This window comes from Rutilus rutilus (assembly GCF_951802725.1).
Source record: "Rutilus rutilus genome assembly, chromosome: 3".
In the NCBI taxonomy this organism is placed as follows: domain Eukaryota; kingdom Metazoa; phylum Chordata; class Actinopteri; order Cypriniformes; family Leuciscidae; genus Rutilus; species Rutilus rutilus.
Genome location: NC_140211.1, coordinates 56,711,975 through 56,732,412, shown reverse-complemented (window position 1 = coordinate 56,732,412; position 20,438 = coordinate 56,711,975). Strand labels below are relative to the sequence as shown.

Here is a 20,438-nt window from a genome sequence, read left to right as displayed (position 1 = left end):
AGTTCTGTCGTGAAACTCTAGATGGCGCAGGCTGATCGGTCCTTAACTCAACCTGCTTGCAATCACATCATTCTCTATAGGGCACAGCTGATTGGTCCTGCTGTTTCAGTAGCCAATGAGCTCGCTGCTCAACCTTCAAATACTTGGTCAGCATTTGCTGTAGCAGTTGCAGCGCGCTTTCAGAAACCCTCCACCTTCCCCAGCTCCACCTGTATAGATCTGCTATGGGTAATTCATGTACACTATATTGTACAGCAGCAGCATGTCTTACTTGCTCACAGCAGCGTGTCGTGTGTGTATTGGCAGGAGCAAGTCTCGTACTTAAGCAGCAGCAATAACAGCAAAAGCGTAGAAGATCTATTCCGCCAAGACCAAACATATCAACATTGTCATATCCATTACCATGCCAAACACTCTGAGAGTTGTCATGATTGAAATGTGATTATGACATTCTTAAAGAGTACAGAAGGATCTGTGAAGAAAGGTTTTAGTGAGATTGTCTGAGCAGCCTTGTAGCATTATAGCAGCACTCTATATATATATATATATATATATATATATATATATATATATATATATTATATGATCTGTGCATTAATCAGAAATGATATATATATATAATTTCTGATTAATATTAAATCAAAAATTAAGGTTTGAACCAAACTATAAATATAATTTGAGAAAAGCAAGTAGATTTGACAGTAACAAGTATCATTTTTTTCACATGCTATTGGTACTATCTTTATACCACTGTACTACTTCATCACATTATTTGAACTGAGGGGAACATTAATCTTCACAATAATGCTGTCAATGCTACAAACACTATACATGCTTTATGACTACTCCCTACTTTCTCATAAGATGACCTTCAGATTTTGTTTCATGGCATAAAACTGCACAAAGGCGACTCTTTTATGACTCATTGATATACAGAACGGTCTCAATTGCTATTTCATTTCTATTTTTAAATCGATGTGAGACAGTGTTCTGACATTGACAGCTCTTACTGTCTGTTTCTTCCTCAGTGCTCAGTGAGCTGTGCAGCTGGTTTCCGCATACGTGACGTGACCTGCAGCTGGAATGCTGGTGTAGACTGTGATCCCAAAGCCAAGCCTAATTCAACCATGCCATGCTATGCTAAGGACTGCCCCATAAACTCGGACAACTTTGGCAACGACTGGTCAGGAAGTGGAGCGTCCAGCAAAGAAATTTTCAATGAGATAAAAGCTATACCTCATGACAGTCTTACTCTAAATCAGCCGAGGGGCAATGTTGACCTCAATGACATTATAGAAGATGATTTCTCACATTACAGTCATATTGAAAAGTCCTCTGAAAATTCTATTGTGAAAAATCTTCAAGTTGATGATTTTTACTATGACTATAATTTTATAAAATTCCACGAGGATCTGTCGTATGACCTTAATAAAGATGAAAATGATATGCTTGATAACTCAGGAATAAAACATGGAGACGTTTATCTGGCAGGGACAGATGTCCCCGTAACTACCTCTTCACCATCCACCACTGCAAACCAATACAGTCCCACCACTATTCGCTTTGACAGCATTACAAGCAAGGGTACCGAAGGGCTTGGGCCTCAAAAGAAAGATGTAATGGATGAAAATAATGATGAGCTATTTGCTGAGGACTATTTTCTGCCTGTCATTACAACAACTGAACCATCCTCTGTAGCTACCAAGTTATTTAACAAATTGAAGGCATCAGACTTTGATATTGGCTTGAGTCAGGACATCAGCATTACAAGGAAACCTCCATCCACTGCAGATGTTTCCCCTCAGGACAAGCACACATTATCATATGACACTGTGCCAAACATCTTTTTAACTCCTGAAACACATGTAAGTTCAAATAACCACGACGAATACAACGGCAATCAAAAGGATAAAACCACAATGCCAGTAACTGAAGATGAGAATGAAGGGGAGTTTGGTGAAGATGTTCCTGTGGGTGAAAGTGACTGGGAAAGCTTTCAACCTCAGCATGGCACTCAAAATTATGAACCAAAAATGATGTCTCAGTTTGAGAGCACACATGTTTATAATCCCACTACTCAATTACAATGGATTACGACCTCGCCGGCAGTCTCACTGAGTGCAACTCCTCACCCAGTGGATCTTCTAAGCAGTGCCTCTAGTAATGAGTTAGCAAAATATGAAGTTTTCACTGACCCAACAACTAAAACGAAGGCTAGTGTACCATGGCCCGCTGTAAGAGAGTTTACTACGACCTCAGATAGCCTTTCTCAAGAGTCTGTTCCTTCTCTAACTTCCTCTATCCCAGCCAAACATTATAGTAGCATGACCTCAGCAGCTGGAACAACAGCTCTACCTCCTACAGAAACGGAAAGTGACTTTGAGCCCCCATTCTTCACTCCAACTCTGATTCCTGACACTACAATTGCAGCAGAACCTCACAGTTGGTATTTAGGACCCATTGCAACAACTAAGACAAACGGGCCTAGAATAGAGCCTTGGGGAACTCCGATCGCCTTACCTCGCTGGACAGAGATTGATAACAATGAGATTATTATTTCCCGAACGCTTAGACCTACTGAGCTGAACCCGACTCTCTCTACTCCTACTGAGCAGCCATCTCAGGGCATTAGCATTGAGCATTCAGTGCATTCTTCTAGCCCTATGATGCCCACTGGGCTGGTCATGTCTTCCCTTTCCCCATCGGCCTCCCCTGCACACTGGAAAAAAGGCAACTGGAGTGCTGTGAGTAGCTAATTATACATTCCTCACATTCTCTAGATATGAAACCAGCATGGGCTGAGAAACAGCAGTCGGCCACCATGATAAAAGTCCTTGAATTATACTGACACCACAGCTTTCGGTTTCAAAACAAACATAACTTTGTCTTTCAGGTAATGAGATTTTTCATGTTATTTTAGCACCAAAAATGGATATAAAGGATCAAGTGGTACAGCTATCCATCCTTAAAGTCAGACAGTAGCCATGTTTCCATCCACCCATTTATATGTGAATTTTAGGATATTGCATAAAAAAAAACACTGGATGGAAATGCCAAGATGTGCATAAATTCTAAAAATGTGTATAAAAAAACGTTTTTATCCGATAAGAAGACATGCGCATAAACTATAGTGGAAACACATTTACCTAATAAATTCCTTGATGTGCATAAAAAAAAAATGTCATGTGACTTGTGCACAATGAGACGGTATAACTGGACTAACCAGCGGACCGATCTCGTTAACTTACACAGCATCTGAAATGTTGCTTTGGTCATTTTGAAATGCCTGAGCCGAAGCCTGTTGACAAAGTGTTCAGAATAATTCCCTCCCAGAACTTTCTCACACAACTGCATTCTCAAACAACAGGCATCTGCCTCCGTAAGCAGGATAACATGACCTCGTTTATTGCGCTTCGTCTGCATGTTCTGAGGCACAAGTAATTTATTGTATTTTCTTAGTGATAATTGGCGGCAGTTTATCAGGAAGTTACGATTTTGTTCTCTTCAAGTCACTGGATGGAAATTGCAAATGTTTTATGTGATCGTCTAATTTTGTGCGCAAGTTAAATTCATAACTTTGGATGGAAACATAGCTAGTGTGTATGTGTACGGCAGGTTTCATAACCTGAAAATCAAAGGGATGATATATTAATAAGAATGTTGTTGAAGCCCATAACCTCTAATGTTTAAAGTAACTCTAAAATTTGATTAGGTAGTTAATAAAAAATGTTGATCCAGGAATGGGTCTTGGATAAATTACTTAAAGCAGGGTTGCATGCCTGTTTCAGTGCCAACCGATACTTCAGTACTACCAATGATTTTGTATGGTAGTGCAAACCGATACTTCAATACTACAAATGATTTTGTATGATAGTGCTCCACAAGTTGTGGGCTTGGTGCCATCTGGAGATCAGTGTCCTGCAGCACTGGTGAAGAATCAGACTGTGATTTAGCTACTAGGCCGGTGCCAGCGCGCCGCTGCTACCTTCGACCCTGCTCCGCATGGAAAATTGGAGAGTGGAGTAAAGTAAGTCCACATGCATGCAGCAAAACATAATAAAATCTGTGAATTTCCAGTGACTGATAAAACAATGGAAGTTTCTACCCCTGATTTCTATTTTGGCAGTGCTCGAAAAACTGTGGTGTAGGAGTGAAGGTTCGAGAGATTCAGTGTTACGACACGCGAGATCAAAGGTTGCTGAGGCCGTTTCATTGCCAGGCCACCTCCCCTAGACCTCCTGTCCGAATTCCCTGTAACATCTACAACTGTTTAGATTGGTACACCTCCTCTTGGGGGCAGGTAAAGAGGTTTCACGTTCTGTACACTGTAAAAAGTGATCAGTTGTCTTATCTTAAAAAAATTGAGGAAACCCGTTGCCTTAAAAATAATTAAGTAAATAAACTTCATGCTTAATCAAAAAAATTAAGTAACGTGGAATTGTCAGAATTTTCCTTTTTCAATTCAATTCACTCTTTGCGTCTTATTCCTGATCTTCACTCTACTCTCTTCATCTCCATCTGTGTCCATAGTGTTCAGAGCTGTGTGGAGTTGGGGAGCAACAAAGGCTGGTCACTTGCCCTGAAACTGGGAAATGTGATGACGACGGGCAGCCCAGCTACATCCAGACTTGCAACATCCATCCATGCAACCAGTGGATTACTGGATCCTGGGGTCAGGTGAGTGTCATACATCTCTTGAGGAAGCATTTCAGTTTTACAAGTTATCCGGTTTAACAGTGTGTCTCTGCACTAGATAACAATTGATGCATCTAAAGGTGTGAACCAAATAGCCCACATAATCAGAATTAGAGGGACACCATTTGCTGTGTTCTGTTCAGAATCTCAGATTTTTTTATTGAAAAACATTCAAAATCTTCCCCTGCCCCATTAAAACCAAGAACATCTGTTTGGTTACATAAGCGCAGAACAGTGAGCGAACCATACACCATAAAACTAGAAGACAGCAAAGAAGAAGAAAGTGAGAACAAACCTTGTTACATCTCATGACTGGTTTGAATGTAAAAGTGAAGATTTGAGAACAAGAATACTACCCTTAAAATACTACCCCACAACCACTTGTAAATCCCCAAACACCCATAACTTTGGCCAGTATATTTATCATGTATTAGAAGGATTTGAAAAACCACAACAAAAGATTGACAAGCAAACATTTCTTTGAAAGTTACCGACTAATGTAGTTTTTTTTTTCTGTTGTGGCAATTTCTGAAAATGGCAACATCCCAAATAGTGGAAGAAAATTACATATTGATTAATTTGTAAATTTCTCTCATTCGGTTTTTCTTTTCAGATATTCAAAGATAAAGATATGTAATGGACTATTCACAGTGTGTGCAGAATGTCAAACTTAAATGGAGGAAGTAACATAATTGGACAATCAGTGAAGTCAAATGCACCCACATGAACTCAAGTGTGTCTGCAAGTTAGAGTAATAGGCGTAAACAAAGGTAGGGATGTGCCGAAAGGCCTTTACAATTGGTTGTGACGTTTATGTGATGAAAGTCGAGTTGACGTCGACTAGTCGCTGATGACGTCATTAATGAACAAATAAGCCTGAACCTCGAGCTGAGACGCGAATGCAGGTTGCCATGTGCGCAGATATGGCATATTGACACAGCGCTTCCCACACGGCTATACTTAACAGCTTATTTTTATCAGTTCTTTTGTCTTTGGGTCGTTCTATTTCTCACAGATTTCTGCTCGTTCTAAATCAGATAAAGTAGCACAGTAAACATTTATATGAATACATTAGTGACAGAGCGATTGCGTGTGAATTAATTCTACCTGGCAGCGTCTCTCTAATAATATTGAAGCTGTGGTTTTTAGTTACTAATTCATTTAAGCTAGAACTTTTCAGTTTCTAAGCTATTTTATTGATAAATCACAGAACAGTGTTGACAATACATTTCGGCGCTACTGAATGATTCTCTGTGCGCGCGATCTACGCATGATGTGCAAGCTTCTGTATGTGTGTGCGTTACAATGCAGAACGGCAATAAACTTACGTGTACAATAAGCTGTTTAAAACGTGCATTCTCCCGATCAATTTTGAGCTTCTAGATAGTATAATCAAACATCTTGTGGAGCAGAGTATGCATTTATTTGTAATTTTAACTGTTTGGACACGGGGCTTTAAAATGGACTTCCAAGATTTCTTATCCTGTTGCGCCCTCTATAGGCCATGACCAGCGACTAGTCGACGTCAAGCTTAAAGCGTCATGGCATAGCATTAAAGTCAACTAGTCGGTGCAACCCCTAGTGTGTGGTAGGTTTAGGAGTTAGTTTCTGGAGTAGCATTTCCCCAGACAGCAACATAGTGTCGGCCCAGATCCGGCCCACATCTGGGCTGTGTGGAACCCACGTGTACCAGATGTGGGCCGGATCTAGGCCGACACTATGTTGTTGTCTGGGTCACCTTTCGGCACACCCATTACTCCGACCTGCAGCTATCACTGTCTCCATGAACTCACAATGCTCATCCTGCACATTAAGTTGCTAATGTTTGGTCTACCCTCTTGGGTACATATTCACAGCATCTGAACCCCCTTCTATGCTTCCTCTCTGCATCACTGCTGTGTTCAGTGATCATGGTAAATGCATACATTTGGACCAGTGTATGTACAGAAATTGTGTTGTGTATCGACCTTGTCCTATAATTAAGTTTCGTAATTGGACAACCAAAATGTTAAGATTCCACAATGTTAACATTTCATTGTATTTTACATTCTAAAACATCAACAGTGTTGATTTAACAAAATAAGGCTGGTTTGCTAATAGGTCTTAAAGTCCCAGACAGTAACATAGTGTCGGCCCACCAGATCCGGCCAACATCTGGTACACGTGGATTCTACTCGGCCCAGATGTGGGCCGGATCTGGGCCGACACTATGTTACTGTCTGGGAGTGTTTGTATGATAAAAAATTGAAGTCCTTCAAACCTTGTGCACCACCTTTTTTAATTCTACAGGTCAGATTGACGGTGGGCACTGGTTGTAACACTGTTTTCATGCACTCAAATAATCCATTTATAATTGGATTGGACTCAATCTGAATGATATTTAAATTGGATTGAAAGGTGTGGCGTAGACCTGAATAAAAAAAAAAGCATATAAACGCTTTCATCCGACTGTTTTCTTGACTGTCGGATCTTTCACACATGCACACTGCCGTGATGATTATGCTTACATATGTTTTACACTACACAAACGTGCATATGTTTATCCGCGTCTCATGTCTTACGAACTCGTCAGTAGATTGCTAAAAAAGCTCTTCTGACATAAGTGTCAGCTTTTTTTTAGATGTCTCATAAGGCAAAAATGACAATTATACTCATGGTATCTCTGGTGACATTATAGCGATTATATGTGAATCGGACTGCAACATTTAGGGTTCATGTAAACAGAACTTTCAGTGACTTTGGATTGGATTCATTCTGATTGATGAAAATTAGTCACATGTAAACACGTCTACTAAAATTGAAAAACAACTGAATGAAAATGATCGGATATGACCCCTTTAAAGACAGTCATAGGTTGTCAAAAAATTTGCATTAGGTTGTTGATCAGAGCCATCTGACGGAAGATTATTAAAGGCCAGCTGAACCAGAATGGGTGGATTGTAGAAATCGTACTGGGTGTTTAACAGGCTTGTCTATTGTGTGTTGGCAGTGCTCTGTGTCCTGCGGAGGAGGCGTTCAGCGGCGGTTGGTCAAATGTGTCAACACTAAGGCCGAGCTTGAGGATGAAAATGAGCATGTGGACTGTGATCATGAACCTCGACCAAAGAACACAAAGAAGTGTTACGTTCATGACTGTGACAGCGCCCCCTCTGGTGAGTAGAGCTTTGTGTGCTAGAGACAATGTATACATGCATACTGAGAAATTCAGGGTGCAATTTCATTTTATTTTTTAAAGTTAAGCTTCTTTGGATTCTAAGAACGTAAAAGGTCTGCAAAGTTTCAAAGATCAAAGTGCACGATAAATGGAGTTATTGTCTCCCAAAAGAAAGAAGTGCTTCTGATCTGCCTGTAGGTTTGTAACAAATGTGCATAATGGCAGCTTATGGTCTTTATTGGCTGCCTGCGAACAACATGTACTTTGTCCCGTCCTCAAACACTGAGACTGGAAGAGTTTGGATCGTGTTGTCGACATGATGATGTTTTCTGCACTGCGATAGCAAATCCACTTTGCATACACTTCCAAAGGACAAACCTTTACACTCAGTATGCTCTGATAAATACGCTGTGTGTTATTGTGAACTGCAGTTACATGGTAGCATGAATACTAATGACATTTGTAGGTTTAGAAATTGCCTTGCATTTATCAGCAATCATATTGAGAGAGAGAGAGAGAGAGACACTTGTATCCCCTGAGTTTGCTATTCAAAGTTCCATTAAATGCTGCACCTCTAGATTGGTTTGGCTTGATTATTGCTAGTTGCTGAGGTCTTGGACAGAATACCTGTGCCATTTACAGACCCCTGAATCCTCCTTCATTGCTGCTCTTTTGTCATGGTTCATTGGGGATAGAAGAAAGCTGTGTTTACTGTCCAACATGCCAGACAATGATTATTCTGATATATAAAGAGAACGACACACAGGCCTTTTACATGAACAAGAGTTGTAGTCTCAGACAAATAAGACAAAAGCTAAAAGATTGTAGATTATATCTTAAAGAATCTTAGCTAAAAGATATTCTTTTTCATTCTATGATCTTAGCATTGAATCGAGATGAAATGGCATTCACAACCCGTTGCTGAGGTTTTAGCCGAATTTACAGGAATAATATATTATTTAAATATTGTCCTTAATTTGAGGTTCACAGATAGCAGTTATCACCAAATTGGAAAATTACAAGCATGAACATCCTCACTTCCTTAACCTTTACTACATATTCCAGTCACTTCTTTCTTCTTCAATTAATGCAGCTCACCTGTCTCACAGCCTTTAATTACCATCGTCATTACTTTGAAATGTACCACTAGGCCTGTCATGTTCTAGTGCTGAGAAAATTGCTTTGGCTCGGTGTGCTAATTAAAATGTGATTCGTGATGAGCTGTTTGGTGGTACCTATGTTTAATTCCTTACCTATTGAAAGAAATGATCCAGGAAATCCACCCACGTTTGATTAGTTTTTTGGAAAAGCAACGTTTGCTCATAATTATTTCACCTGATAGCAGGTCAGTAGGACTTCATGATTATTTCAAAAATAATTATGCCACCATGTTGTGCGCAAAACTTTTGTAGATGAAACACCTCAGCTTTCCCCTCCTCAGTAATCATTAAGACTTTATGTATTATTTATGTTAATCCATACAGACTTTTCAGGCCTCAAGATGTTCTATGTCAGACCTTGAATTTTACCTTTCATAGTGTGGAGAAATTCATAATTTGTTTCTTTGCAAAAACTTTTTGAAAGATGTGTTTTTTAGTCGTCTTCAGGCGCAAACTTTATTACTTGGGTAACGTCTACATTAATCCGAGCATTTTCATTTAAAAACGCTCTCCATCCACACCAGCGTTTTTAGCCGTTGTCCCATGTTTCAGTGTGGATGAAAACCTTTTGGAAAACGCCTGAAAACGCCAAATTCACCTTATCACCAAATTGGTGATAAGCCAATCTCAGCCAATCTTAGCCAATCAAAGAATTGGTGGCGCATGCGGAAAACCCTCACAAAATCTCACTGAGATGATACAGATAAAGTTAATAAAAAATAAAGTTATCGTGCAATTCTTCTGACAGGATAATTTTGTTTAGCAAATTCATTGATGTGTCCATGTCTTATATGTTTGGTCTAAAACGAAACTGCTCTCATGTTTTGCCACAGGACAGCAAGTGTGAGTAAATTCTGTCATCTTTGCAGAACTGTGATATGAAGAGTGTGCAAAGTAACATATTTTAGCAACAGTGTGACAATATGTACAACAGCGTACAGCGGTTGAATGCGTTTTCCACTACTTCTCGAAGTGACTGAAAGTGGACAAACTCAAAATGTTGATGAAAACAAGGCTTAAGTGATGGATGGATGGTTGGTTGGTTGGATGGATGGATGGATGGATGGATGGATGGATGGATGGATGGATGGATGGATGGACGGACGGACGAACGGAGGGCTGATTGGTTGGGATGATGGTTGGTTTGATGGATGGATGGTTGTTTTTTTGGTTGGTTGGATGGATGGTTGTTTATTTGGTTGGTTGGATGGATGGATGAATGGATGGATGTTTGTTTGGTTCCTCGTTTGGTTGGATGGATGGATGGATGGATGGATGGATGGTTGTTTGTTTGGTTGGTTGCTTGCATGGATGGATGGATGGATGGATGGTTGCTCGTATGGATGGATGGATGGATGGATGGTTGTTTGTTTGGTTGGTTGCTCGTTTGGTTGGTATGGATGGATGGATGGATGGATGGATGGATGGATGGTTGTTTTTTTGGTTGGATGGATGGATCTTGGTTGGTTGGATGGATGGATGGATGGATGGATGGTTTTTTGTTTGGTTGCTCGTTTGGTTCGATGGATGGATGATTGTTTGTTTGGTGGCTTGCTTGGTTGCTCGTATGGATGGATGGATGGATGGATGGTTGTTTGTTTGGTTGCTCGTTTGGTTGGATGGATGGATGGATGGATGGATGGATGGACGGACGGCTGATTGATTGGGATGATGGTTGGTTTGATGGATGGATGGATGGATGGTTGTTTTTTTGGTTGGTTGGTTGGTTGGTTGGATGGATGGTTGTTTGTTTGGTTGCTCATTTAGTTGGATGGATGGATGGATGGATGGTTTGTTTGTTTGGTTGCTTGCTTGGATGGATGGATGCATGGATGGATGGTTGGTTGTTTGTTTGGTTGCTCGTATGGATGGATGGATGGATGGATGGTTGTTTGTTTGGTTGCTCGTTTGGTTGGATGGATGGATGGATGGATGGACGGACGGCTGATTGGTTGGGATGATGGTTGGTTTGATGGATGGATGGATGGTTGTTTTTTTGGTTGGTTGGATGGATGGATGGATGGATGGATGGTTGTTTATTTGATTGCTTGCTTGGTTGGTTGGTTGGTTGGTTGGTTGGATGCATGCATGGATGAATGGATGGTTGTTTGTTTGGTTGCTCGTTTGGTTGGATGGATGGTTGTTTGTTTGGTTGGTTGGTTGGTTGGATGGATGGATGCATGGATGGATGGATGGATGGATGGATGGTTGTTTGTTTGGTTGGTTGCTCGTTTCGTTGGATGGATGGATGGATGGATGGATGGATGGATGGATGGATGGATGGATGGATGGATGGATGGTTGGTTGTTTGGTTGCTCGTTTGGTTGGATGGATGGATGGTTGGTTGGTTGGTTGGTTGGTTGGTTGGATGGTTCTCCCAGTTTCAGGACTGTCCCATTGGTCACCCTACCACCCACAGTCTCTTCATGCTGTCATACTGCACACAAAAAGTGGCAAAAACTGGCTTAAATTTGCTATGTGAGACTACCTTAATTTCCCTTTTCGTACCCATTATTTAATGATTTAGTTGGTTCATACTTAACTCTAGATCCAGACTCCCAGCCCTGGAATACTCCACTTCAACACTCTCTAATGAATAGGATCTCCTTTCTTTGTTTCAGTTTGTTTGTTGATGTTGGATGATGATGTAAATTAATCAGCTTCTTGACCAACTACCAAAAACCTGGTTGTCATAGTGTCAGCTGGAGGATCTAACTGCCTTTTGTATTACTGAGGGGTTTTTGCTTCACTGATTTTCCATCCTGGGTGCCTTCTGTGGACTTCCCCACTCTAGATTTGTAAACAATGGCGTCCCAAAGGGCTATTAATAGTATTGTTTTTTCCTTTGCCTCAGATAATAACCTCTTTTGGCAAGGCACGCTGCAGATGAGATCACCTCACTGACAGTGTTTTGGATGTTGAGAGAGGTCTTGCATAAGCGTTTGGATTGAATTATTTTGGACGCTGTCCAAATGGATTTTCATGGCATTTCAACTGAAGTCCGCTGTTACTTTCTTACGCCGTTTAATGAAGGCTGTGATATAACAAGTTAACCCTGTGGTACAGTACATCTTTAAACCATTGTATTAACAAACCATATTCAATGCAGTCTGCTAAGTGAATTAATGCAAATGTCTTGCTCAGAGGTCTGAAGATTTGAAAATCTGAAAAAGTTTTTAGATATGTTTCCCCAGATTTTTCTCCCACAAGTTAACAAAAATTATGTTCTAAGAATATTTAGCTAACTTTCCCATTTTTTTTTTCTTGGTTGTACGAACATAAAGGGAACATTCCATTTTACAATTTTGCAAGCATTATGGAAACGTTTTAGAATGTTCAGAGAACATTCAAAAGTAACAAGTATAACTTTGAAACCTTTTGTTACATTACTGGATTTTTGTTCATAACTTTGAGAGAACCAAAAGCCGTTTCAGAGGCAGATGTAATTTTGTTGGAAATTATTAATGGAAGATTGAAAAGTCACACATATTATCCTGACTCTACATGATAATATGAAATTTGCATTAAAGAAGTATATGAACCAGATTCTGATGTCGTGTTAAAGGTTGGGGGAAATCCCTGATTGGAAAACTGTGATTTACAGTAGTTTCCATGAGAACTGCCTACTGTCTGCTCATTTGGTTTGAGTACTGAATGAGTGACTAAAAATAAACACAAACTACATTTCCTGTATCACTCCGACTCCTCAGCATTGTTGGGCTCCTACAGGATGCTGGGGCTCCTACAGGATGTTGGGGAGGTGGGGGGAGTTCAGACCGGATTAATGAGCCCTCTCCCAGCCGAAGGCCACTGTATGTCACGGGATTCAGTCTGCTTCTCTGTGTGGAATAAATCATGTAAATACAGGAAGAGTGTGTGTGTGTGTGTGTGTGTGTGTGTGTGTGTGTGTGTGTGTGTGTGTGTGTGTGTGTGTGTGTGTGTGTGTGTGTGTGTGTGTGTGTGTGTGTGTGTGTGTGTGTGTGTGTGTGTGTGTTGGAAATGGAATGTGCAAGTCTTTCATTATCTCACACAATGTGCTTTTCAATTATTGAGTTGTAATTAGAGGTTAATGTTCATTCATGAACTTGAACACTTAACAATACTGAGTAATAAAATAATAATTGAAAGCCATGATTGAAATATTGTATAATTGATATTTTGGATAATTTGGATAATATGATTGACAGTTAATCTCTCATTTAAGCAGAGACGGTATTAGCAGTCAAGAAAGTGAGCAAATTTTATTTGTAAAGCACTTTTGCTTTAATGCAGTTCAAAGTGCTTTACAGGCAAAAAGAAACAATAGATACAATAGATAGTAGTCCCAGTAAAATACAAGAATAAGAATAAGGTTTATAAGGATTGACCAGGCATAAAATAACTAAAAATGAAGAAAAACCTAGGAAATATATAAAGTTATAAAATATTACAGGAAGGCCAGACTAAAGAAATATGTTTTTCATTTAGTCTTAAAACTATTAATATGTTCAGCACGTCTTACTTCCTCTGAAAGGTTATTCCAGAGGCGAGGAGCATAGCGGCTAAAAGCAGCATCCCCGAATCTTTTAGTTTGACTTACTTTTAAAAGAAAAGAATCCGAGGATCTGAGAGTCCTTACAGGTTCCTATACTGTAAGCATTTTTGAAAGATAGTCTGGAGAAAATCCATGCAATGCTTTATAAACTAATAAAAGGTTTTTAAAATCAGCACAAAAACTAACAGGTAACCAGTGTAATGACTTGAGTACAGGTGTAATGTGCTCTCTCTTCTTGGTCTTTAATACTCGAGCAGCAGAGTTTTGTATTAAGTTGATTAATTTTAGTCTTTGGTAGACCAGAAAGGAAGGCATTACAATAGTCAAGCCTGCTAGTTATTAATGCATGCATTTATTTTTCTGTATTGCTCAGAGAGAGAGAAATGGTCTTATTTTGGCAATGGTCTTTAGATGATAAAATGCTATTTTGGTAATATTATGTATTTGAGCTTTAAAATTTTAATTTTGAGGTATAAGCTGGGAGAAGATTAATACTTTATTAGCAAGGACACGTTAAATTATAAAACCATTTATAATGTTACAAAAGGGTCATATTTCAAATAAAATGCTGTTTGAACTTTCTATTCATCCTGATGAAATAATTATTTCCACTAAAATATGAAGATGATGATATAAATTATGTAAGATGATATAAAACACTGGATGCACAACAGGAAAATAATTCAGAAACTGTTGGATTTATAGGACATGTAGCCATCAAAAAGAACATGGCATCCTAAACAAATAAGTATTTTAAAACTGTTTATATTCATAGAAAATCACAATATAAAGGTAAATGATTGAACAATTCTGATTTTTGTTATAATCGTGCAGTCTATAATTCCAAACCTTGTTAACCCTGACCAGTGACTTTGAATATAAGGCCAGTGACACACTGGCTGCATGGCGTGAGCGTGGCGTTTCTGTTGCGTGTCAGCTGCGTGGCGTGTGCGTGGCGTTTTCCATGTCTTTGCACACCAGAAGCGTGTCTGACGCGGCGCTGCTGCTGCTAGGTGACATATGATAAGCCTCACTGGTGATATATTTGACATACTGGGAGAGAGTTGTGGAAGGCCTATAATTCATGTTAAACATAAATATATAGCAGCAAAGACAACGTCGGCAGTGTTGACGGCAATATAGGCTATATAATATTTCGTTCTGTACCAGGTGCAGTATTTGAAAATCGATAATATTTTTTAAAATGCATTTATATTTGCATTTATGTCAAACCCTAGACACTTTCAAACATCAAAATGACATGTATTAATATGTATTCATTTCAAAATGACATATAAACATATTTTCCTATTCAATTTTGCATGGAAACGCTTCCAAGACGCTTGCGTGGAAAATAGGCATCGGTTCTATTTCTGACATGCACGCGTTTTCCGCGCGGCTCGAGCCGCACCTGAGACGCACGTCACGCAGGCAGTGTGCAAGCTCTAACATGGGAGCCGAAATAAAAACGGACACGCCACGCAGCTGAGACGCTCACGCCAGCAGCCAGTGTGTCGCCGGCCTAAGGTGTAACACATTGCACTGCAATTAGGAAGTACTTTATATATATTTTTAAAATGGGACCCTATTCATTTTAACTGATCAGAGTTATCCAACCATCCATCCATCCATCCATCCTTCCATCCATCCATCCATCCATCCATCCATCCATCCATCCATCAAACCAACCAACCAACCAACCATCCATCTTTCCATCCAACCATCCATCCATCCATCCATCAAACCAACCAACCAACCATCCATCTTTCCATCCAACCATCCATCCATCCATCCATCCATCAAACCAACCAACCAACCAACCTTCCAACCATCCATCCATCCATCCATCCGTCCAGCCAAGTGTCCGTCTGACTGGCTGTCATTTGCATCATCACAGAGATGAACTCTGCACACATTTATGATGTACGGTGTAAATTGGATGTACGCCCAAATGAAACCGCAGTTAGATCCATCATAAAATTAAGTGTAATTAGGCCCTAATTCATCCCATTTTTGTTATAAAACATTACAGTCTTCTTTTTTCAGTTAATGGTCAGTCCATTAATTCACTGCTTTTAGTAGCTGCTCATTGATTTGTTCTGCAGCCTCAGTTGGCACTGACACTCTTTTGATATGTATTATCAATATGGTAAGTGGGCCATCCATCCATCCATCCATCCATCCATCCATCCATCCACCCATCCAACCAACCAACCAACCAACCAACCTTCCAACCATCCATCCATCCATCCTCCAACTAACCAACCTTCCATCCATCCATCCCCAACCTTCCAACCTTTCATCCATCCATCCATCCCCTAACCAACCAACCAACCAACCTTCCATCCATCCAACCAACCAACCTTCCATCCATCCATCCATCCATCCAACTAACCAAGCTTCCAATCTTTCCATCCACCCATCTATCCCCCAACAAACCATCCATCCATCCATCCATCCATCCCCCAACCAACCAACCTTCCATCCATCCATCCATCCATCCATCCATCCATCCATCCATCCCCCAACCAACCAACCTTCCATCCATCCATCCATCCATCCATCCATCCATCCATCCATCCATCCATCCAACCAACCAACCTTCCATCCATCCATCCATCCAACTAACCAACCTTCCAATCTTTCCATCCACCCATCCATCCATCTATCCCCCAACAAACCTTCCATCTATCATCCATCCATCATCCCCCAACCAACCTTCCATCCATCCAACTAACCAACTTTCCAATCTTCCCATCCATCCATCCTTCCATCCTTCCATCCATCCATCCCTCCCCCAACCAACCAACCTTCCATCCATCCAACCTTCTATCCTTCCATCCATCCATCCGTCCAACCAAGTGTCCGTCTGTCATTTGCATCATCACAGAGATGAACTCTGCACACATTTATGATGTACGGTGTAAATTGGATGTACGCCCAAATGAAACCGCAGTTAGATCCATCATAAAATTAAGTGTAATTAGGCCCTAATTCATCCCATTTTTGTTAAAAAACATTACAGTCTTCTTTTTTCAGTTAATGGTCAGTCCATTAATTCACTGCTTTTAGTAGCTGCTCATTGATTTGTTCTGCAGCCTCAGTTGGCACTGACACTCTTTTATATGTATTATCAATATGGTAAGTGTGCTGTGAATCATGAAGAACCTGTGACTGAATGAACTCTGAATGACACGGTCATAGATGAGCAGACTATGCACCATGTGAAGTGTGGGCTTTAACTTTCTATGAGCTAACAGAACATGACAGCTTTCACAGGCTGGAAATGAAGTGTTTGTGAGCAGAGACAAAGCAAAAGCTAGGAAACTTTTGTAAACGTTCTGAAAATTGTATCGTATTTTGTCTACTGTTTAATCAGCATTATGGTAAAAATGGAACACCATGGCAACAGCTTTCTTACCTGAATGCAACAGTGTTTCAGTTTTTTCCCCTCCGTTTGTCCTAAAACACTGTTCATTGTCATCGAGTTGTAAATGTTGACTACAAACATGGACGTTTTTCAGATTTTCCTCTGCGGTGTTCTACCCGTATTTACGATTTAGCCTTTAGCCACTGCCTTCAATGCGAAATTGAATTCTTGCACCTGGTTGGGAACAATACAAGTCAACACCATCATGACTAAAAGTTTGCTAAAAAGTATTTCGTACTAAAGTAAGGCGATGTTTGGTAAGCGTATCCAGAACAGACTAGTGGGAGTGGCCTTGGACGGCAACATGCCCAGTGCATTATGCATTTTTTAGCCTTTCTACTACATATGCAGCCAAGTTTTAATGAAAGCCCATTTCCAGCAGTGAAGTACACCTTTAAGTAGAGATCGTAAAAATTCATACGAATTAGCCACCAATTTGCCAAAACGTAAAATAGTTAGGAATTGCCATGAGATTGCGTTGGATGATACTAATGAAATGGGAATCCACAATAATGCTGTCCCCCAGATCCGGCCCACATCTGGTACGTGGACCGACACTATGTTGCTAAATGTCAATAAAACATTGGGGACCCAGAGGGTTTCAATCCCCTGTTATAAGTTGAAACTGAAGTTCTGTTTTCTCCCCTATTGTGACGTATACACAAGTGAAACAGATGTACAATAGATCAACGGTGGATGGAATTTTACATACACTTCACATCACCCTGGACAATAAAAACTGCTACATGAGGCTATTATTTGTGGATTGAAGCTCTGCGTTTAATACTGTCATCCCAACCAAGCTGATCTACAAGCTGCTAGATCTGGGACTAAGTGCCACATTATGCAATTAGATCTTGGATTTTCTTACCAACAGACACCAGCGTGTGTGGATTGGCAATTACACCTCTTCCCCACCGACCCTCAACACCGGCACTCCACAGGGAAGTGTTTGGAGCCCTGTGCTGTATTCCTTGTTCACACGTGATTGTGTGGCCGTTCCCGTGGATCTCGTGAGTGACGGGTTTCCCCGCCCTCGTCATCAGAGAGGAGAAGAGATGTTGCTGCATGAGGGAGGGGAAGTTATTCTGATTCAAGATTACGAGGCACATGATCAGATAAATCATTTATAATCAACACTGCAATATTCCATAAAAAAAATATGAATTGTCCTTTTTGATTTCATGGTGATTTTAATGTCAAAACATTTTTGTTATTCTGAAAAAATAAAGGTTGTCTATGTTTTTAGTGTTGTCTACTGTATAATTGTAAATAATTGTATAACTGAAAATTGTATTTCTAAATGTATTTCTACACCAATGTTTTATTGGCCTTTTGTGTATGCCACAAACAATTTTTATTGTATATGTGCATACGTCCTTGCTTTCATTCAATATGCCACCAGACTCCAGTGCTATCATGCTTTTGCATGGTCCATCCATCGTGTGCATGTAGGCACAGGATTTCAGTGTGTGTTTTGTGAGAAGTCTATGTTTATACATGAGGCTCTTGGACACTGAGATTTTTGAGCGAGTAGAAAAGTGATTGGGACACCGGTCACAGAACGTCACTTCTCCCAGTGCAGTGTGGGAAGGCGAGGGTACAGTGTGTGACCCCACTGATGTCAACACACTGATCTAGCAGCGCGAGGAGACGCTGTCGTGCTGAGACGTCAAGGACTCCTCCTGTTGGTGGAATCATCCGGTGGAAATGCACAGAAAATCCATTTAGTATGCCTGTCTGCAACTCTTCAGTAAATTTGCGTTGTAAACCCTTCTTTGTTTTTGGTCTCTCCTCTAAGCGTTTTTTGTTCTCATCACTATTTCAAACAAGGCTGAATACGAGGCATTTAAAGTATGCTTATAATCAGCCTTTCACAGGCACATGATGTCTTCTAACTGGTATTTAGAAAGAAAATATTTCTTGTCTTGCGAAATGCACTGAAAAACATGCCCAACAAAGGTAAAAAAATGTCCACCAGAGATTTTTTTTAATGGGAATATATGGCATTTTGTGATGTGAAGGCTCTAAGTGGCATCTTGTTTGGCTTCATACTATCAGAAGGTATTATACCGCTTGCGTCTGGTGACGTTTCTGGTAGATTCATCATCTGCTTTACATTCACCTGGCACTGGGAGTCCTTTGACAGACTTGTCTATGCTTAGTGCAGAACCATGCATCATTAATTAATATTTTTACACGGTTTTACTCAATTCTGATTCTTTAAACTGTTATTCCACAACAGCCACCGCTTCAACTGATAACAGGCCGCACAAGCGGGTACTGAAAGTCACCTTGAGGCAATAAAAAATGCCAAATTAATATTTTGTGTTCAATTATTTTCTCATGTGGCAAGTTGCTGCATAATAAGCAGGGTAATTTTGCAGTGGGGTCTTGTATCGCCCTGAAGAGGTTTGTTTTGCATAACAATCTGCTGACTGTACTCTATCCCAAGTCTTGGACCCAATGTGATAGAACAACAGGAGTGAATTTATACTGTGGAAATGTTCGTCTGTGTGGTAGATTTATTTGACCATCCCCCACCTTTGTATTACATAGGCATTTTAGAACTAATTTCTTAGGTACAATACTAGTACAATTTCATTTCTTTTTGTCTCCGTTTTGGTCTTCTGTTCTGAGACGGCGTTTTTAGCAACGAAAACTAAGCTTTTTGGAAACGCTCTCCAATGTGGATACCTTTGAAAACGGCGTTTTCGCGAAAACGGATGACATAAGTTTAGTTTAGTTTAGTCATGTGACGCATATTGTACCAATAGATATTCATGTTTATGGCGGTATTGTGCCTGTTATGTGCTATTCACTTTCACACTGTTGCTAAAATATGTTACTTTGCACACTCATAGTTCTGCAAAGATGACTGAAAATTCACTCGCATTTGCTGTCCTGCGGCAAACCATGAGCAGTTGTGTTTTAGACCGAACATGGTGAGTGAGTGCGACCTGGACGCATCAGACAGATATATTGCTAAATAAAATGATCCTGTCAGAAGAATTGCGTGATAACTTGATTATGTCTGTATCATCTCAGTGAGCTTTGAGGCTTTTGCGCGTGCGCTGTAAGGTGAATTTAGTGTTTTCCGACGTTTCAGTCTGGATGAGAAACTTTTGGAAAACGCTTGTGTGGACGGAGAGTGTTTTGAAATGAAAACTGCAGTGATTTGAAATGATTAACGTAGACGTCGCCTAAGAAAGTCACTTAACAGAGTGTGTTTTACAGCCTGATGTCAGGAGTGTTATTACGAATTCTCTCGTCTTTAGAAAAAAAATTAAATAAAAAATCTAGTGGTGCTTTAAAGGGCCCAGAAACAAAAATGCTGGTCAAAAGAATCTAGATAATGCACATTTTGAATTCTATTTGTTGTAGTTTTCCATTCACCACTATAGAAGTTTACCCAACCAATACGACTTCGGCTTCTGATAAGCCTAGAAATGTAAAAAAAAACAA

At 40.1% G+C, this 20,438-nt stretch overlaps 1 protein-coding gene across 1 annotated transcript in view; it reads left to right on the top strand.

The window, feature by feature from the left end:
- Positions 1–20,438, top strand: part of adamts7 (a disintegrin-like and metallopeptidase (reprolysin type) with thrombospondin type 1 motif, 7) — a 70,754-nt gene that overhangs the window by 49,826 nt on the left and 490 nt on the right. The window contains exons 19-23 of the mRNA XM_084405062.1: positions 1,029–2,744; positions 3,875–4,027; positions 4,127–4,300; positions 4,531–4,677; positions 7,685–7,847. Coding sequence (XP_084261188.1) covers positions 1,029–2,744; positions 3,875–4,027; positions 4,127–4,300; positions 4,531–4,677; positions 7,685–7,847 — 2,353 coding nt within the window. The remainder of the gene's footprint in view (positions 1–1,028; positions 2,745–3,874; positions 4,028–4,126; positions 4,301–4,530; positions 4,678–7,684; positions 7,848–20,438) is intronic.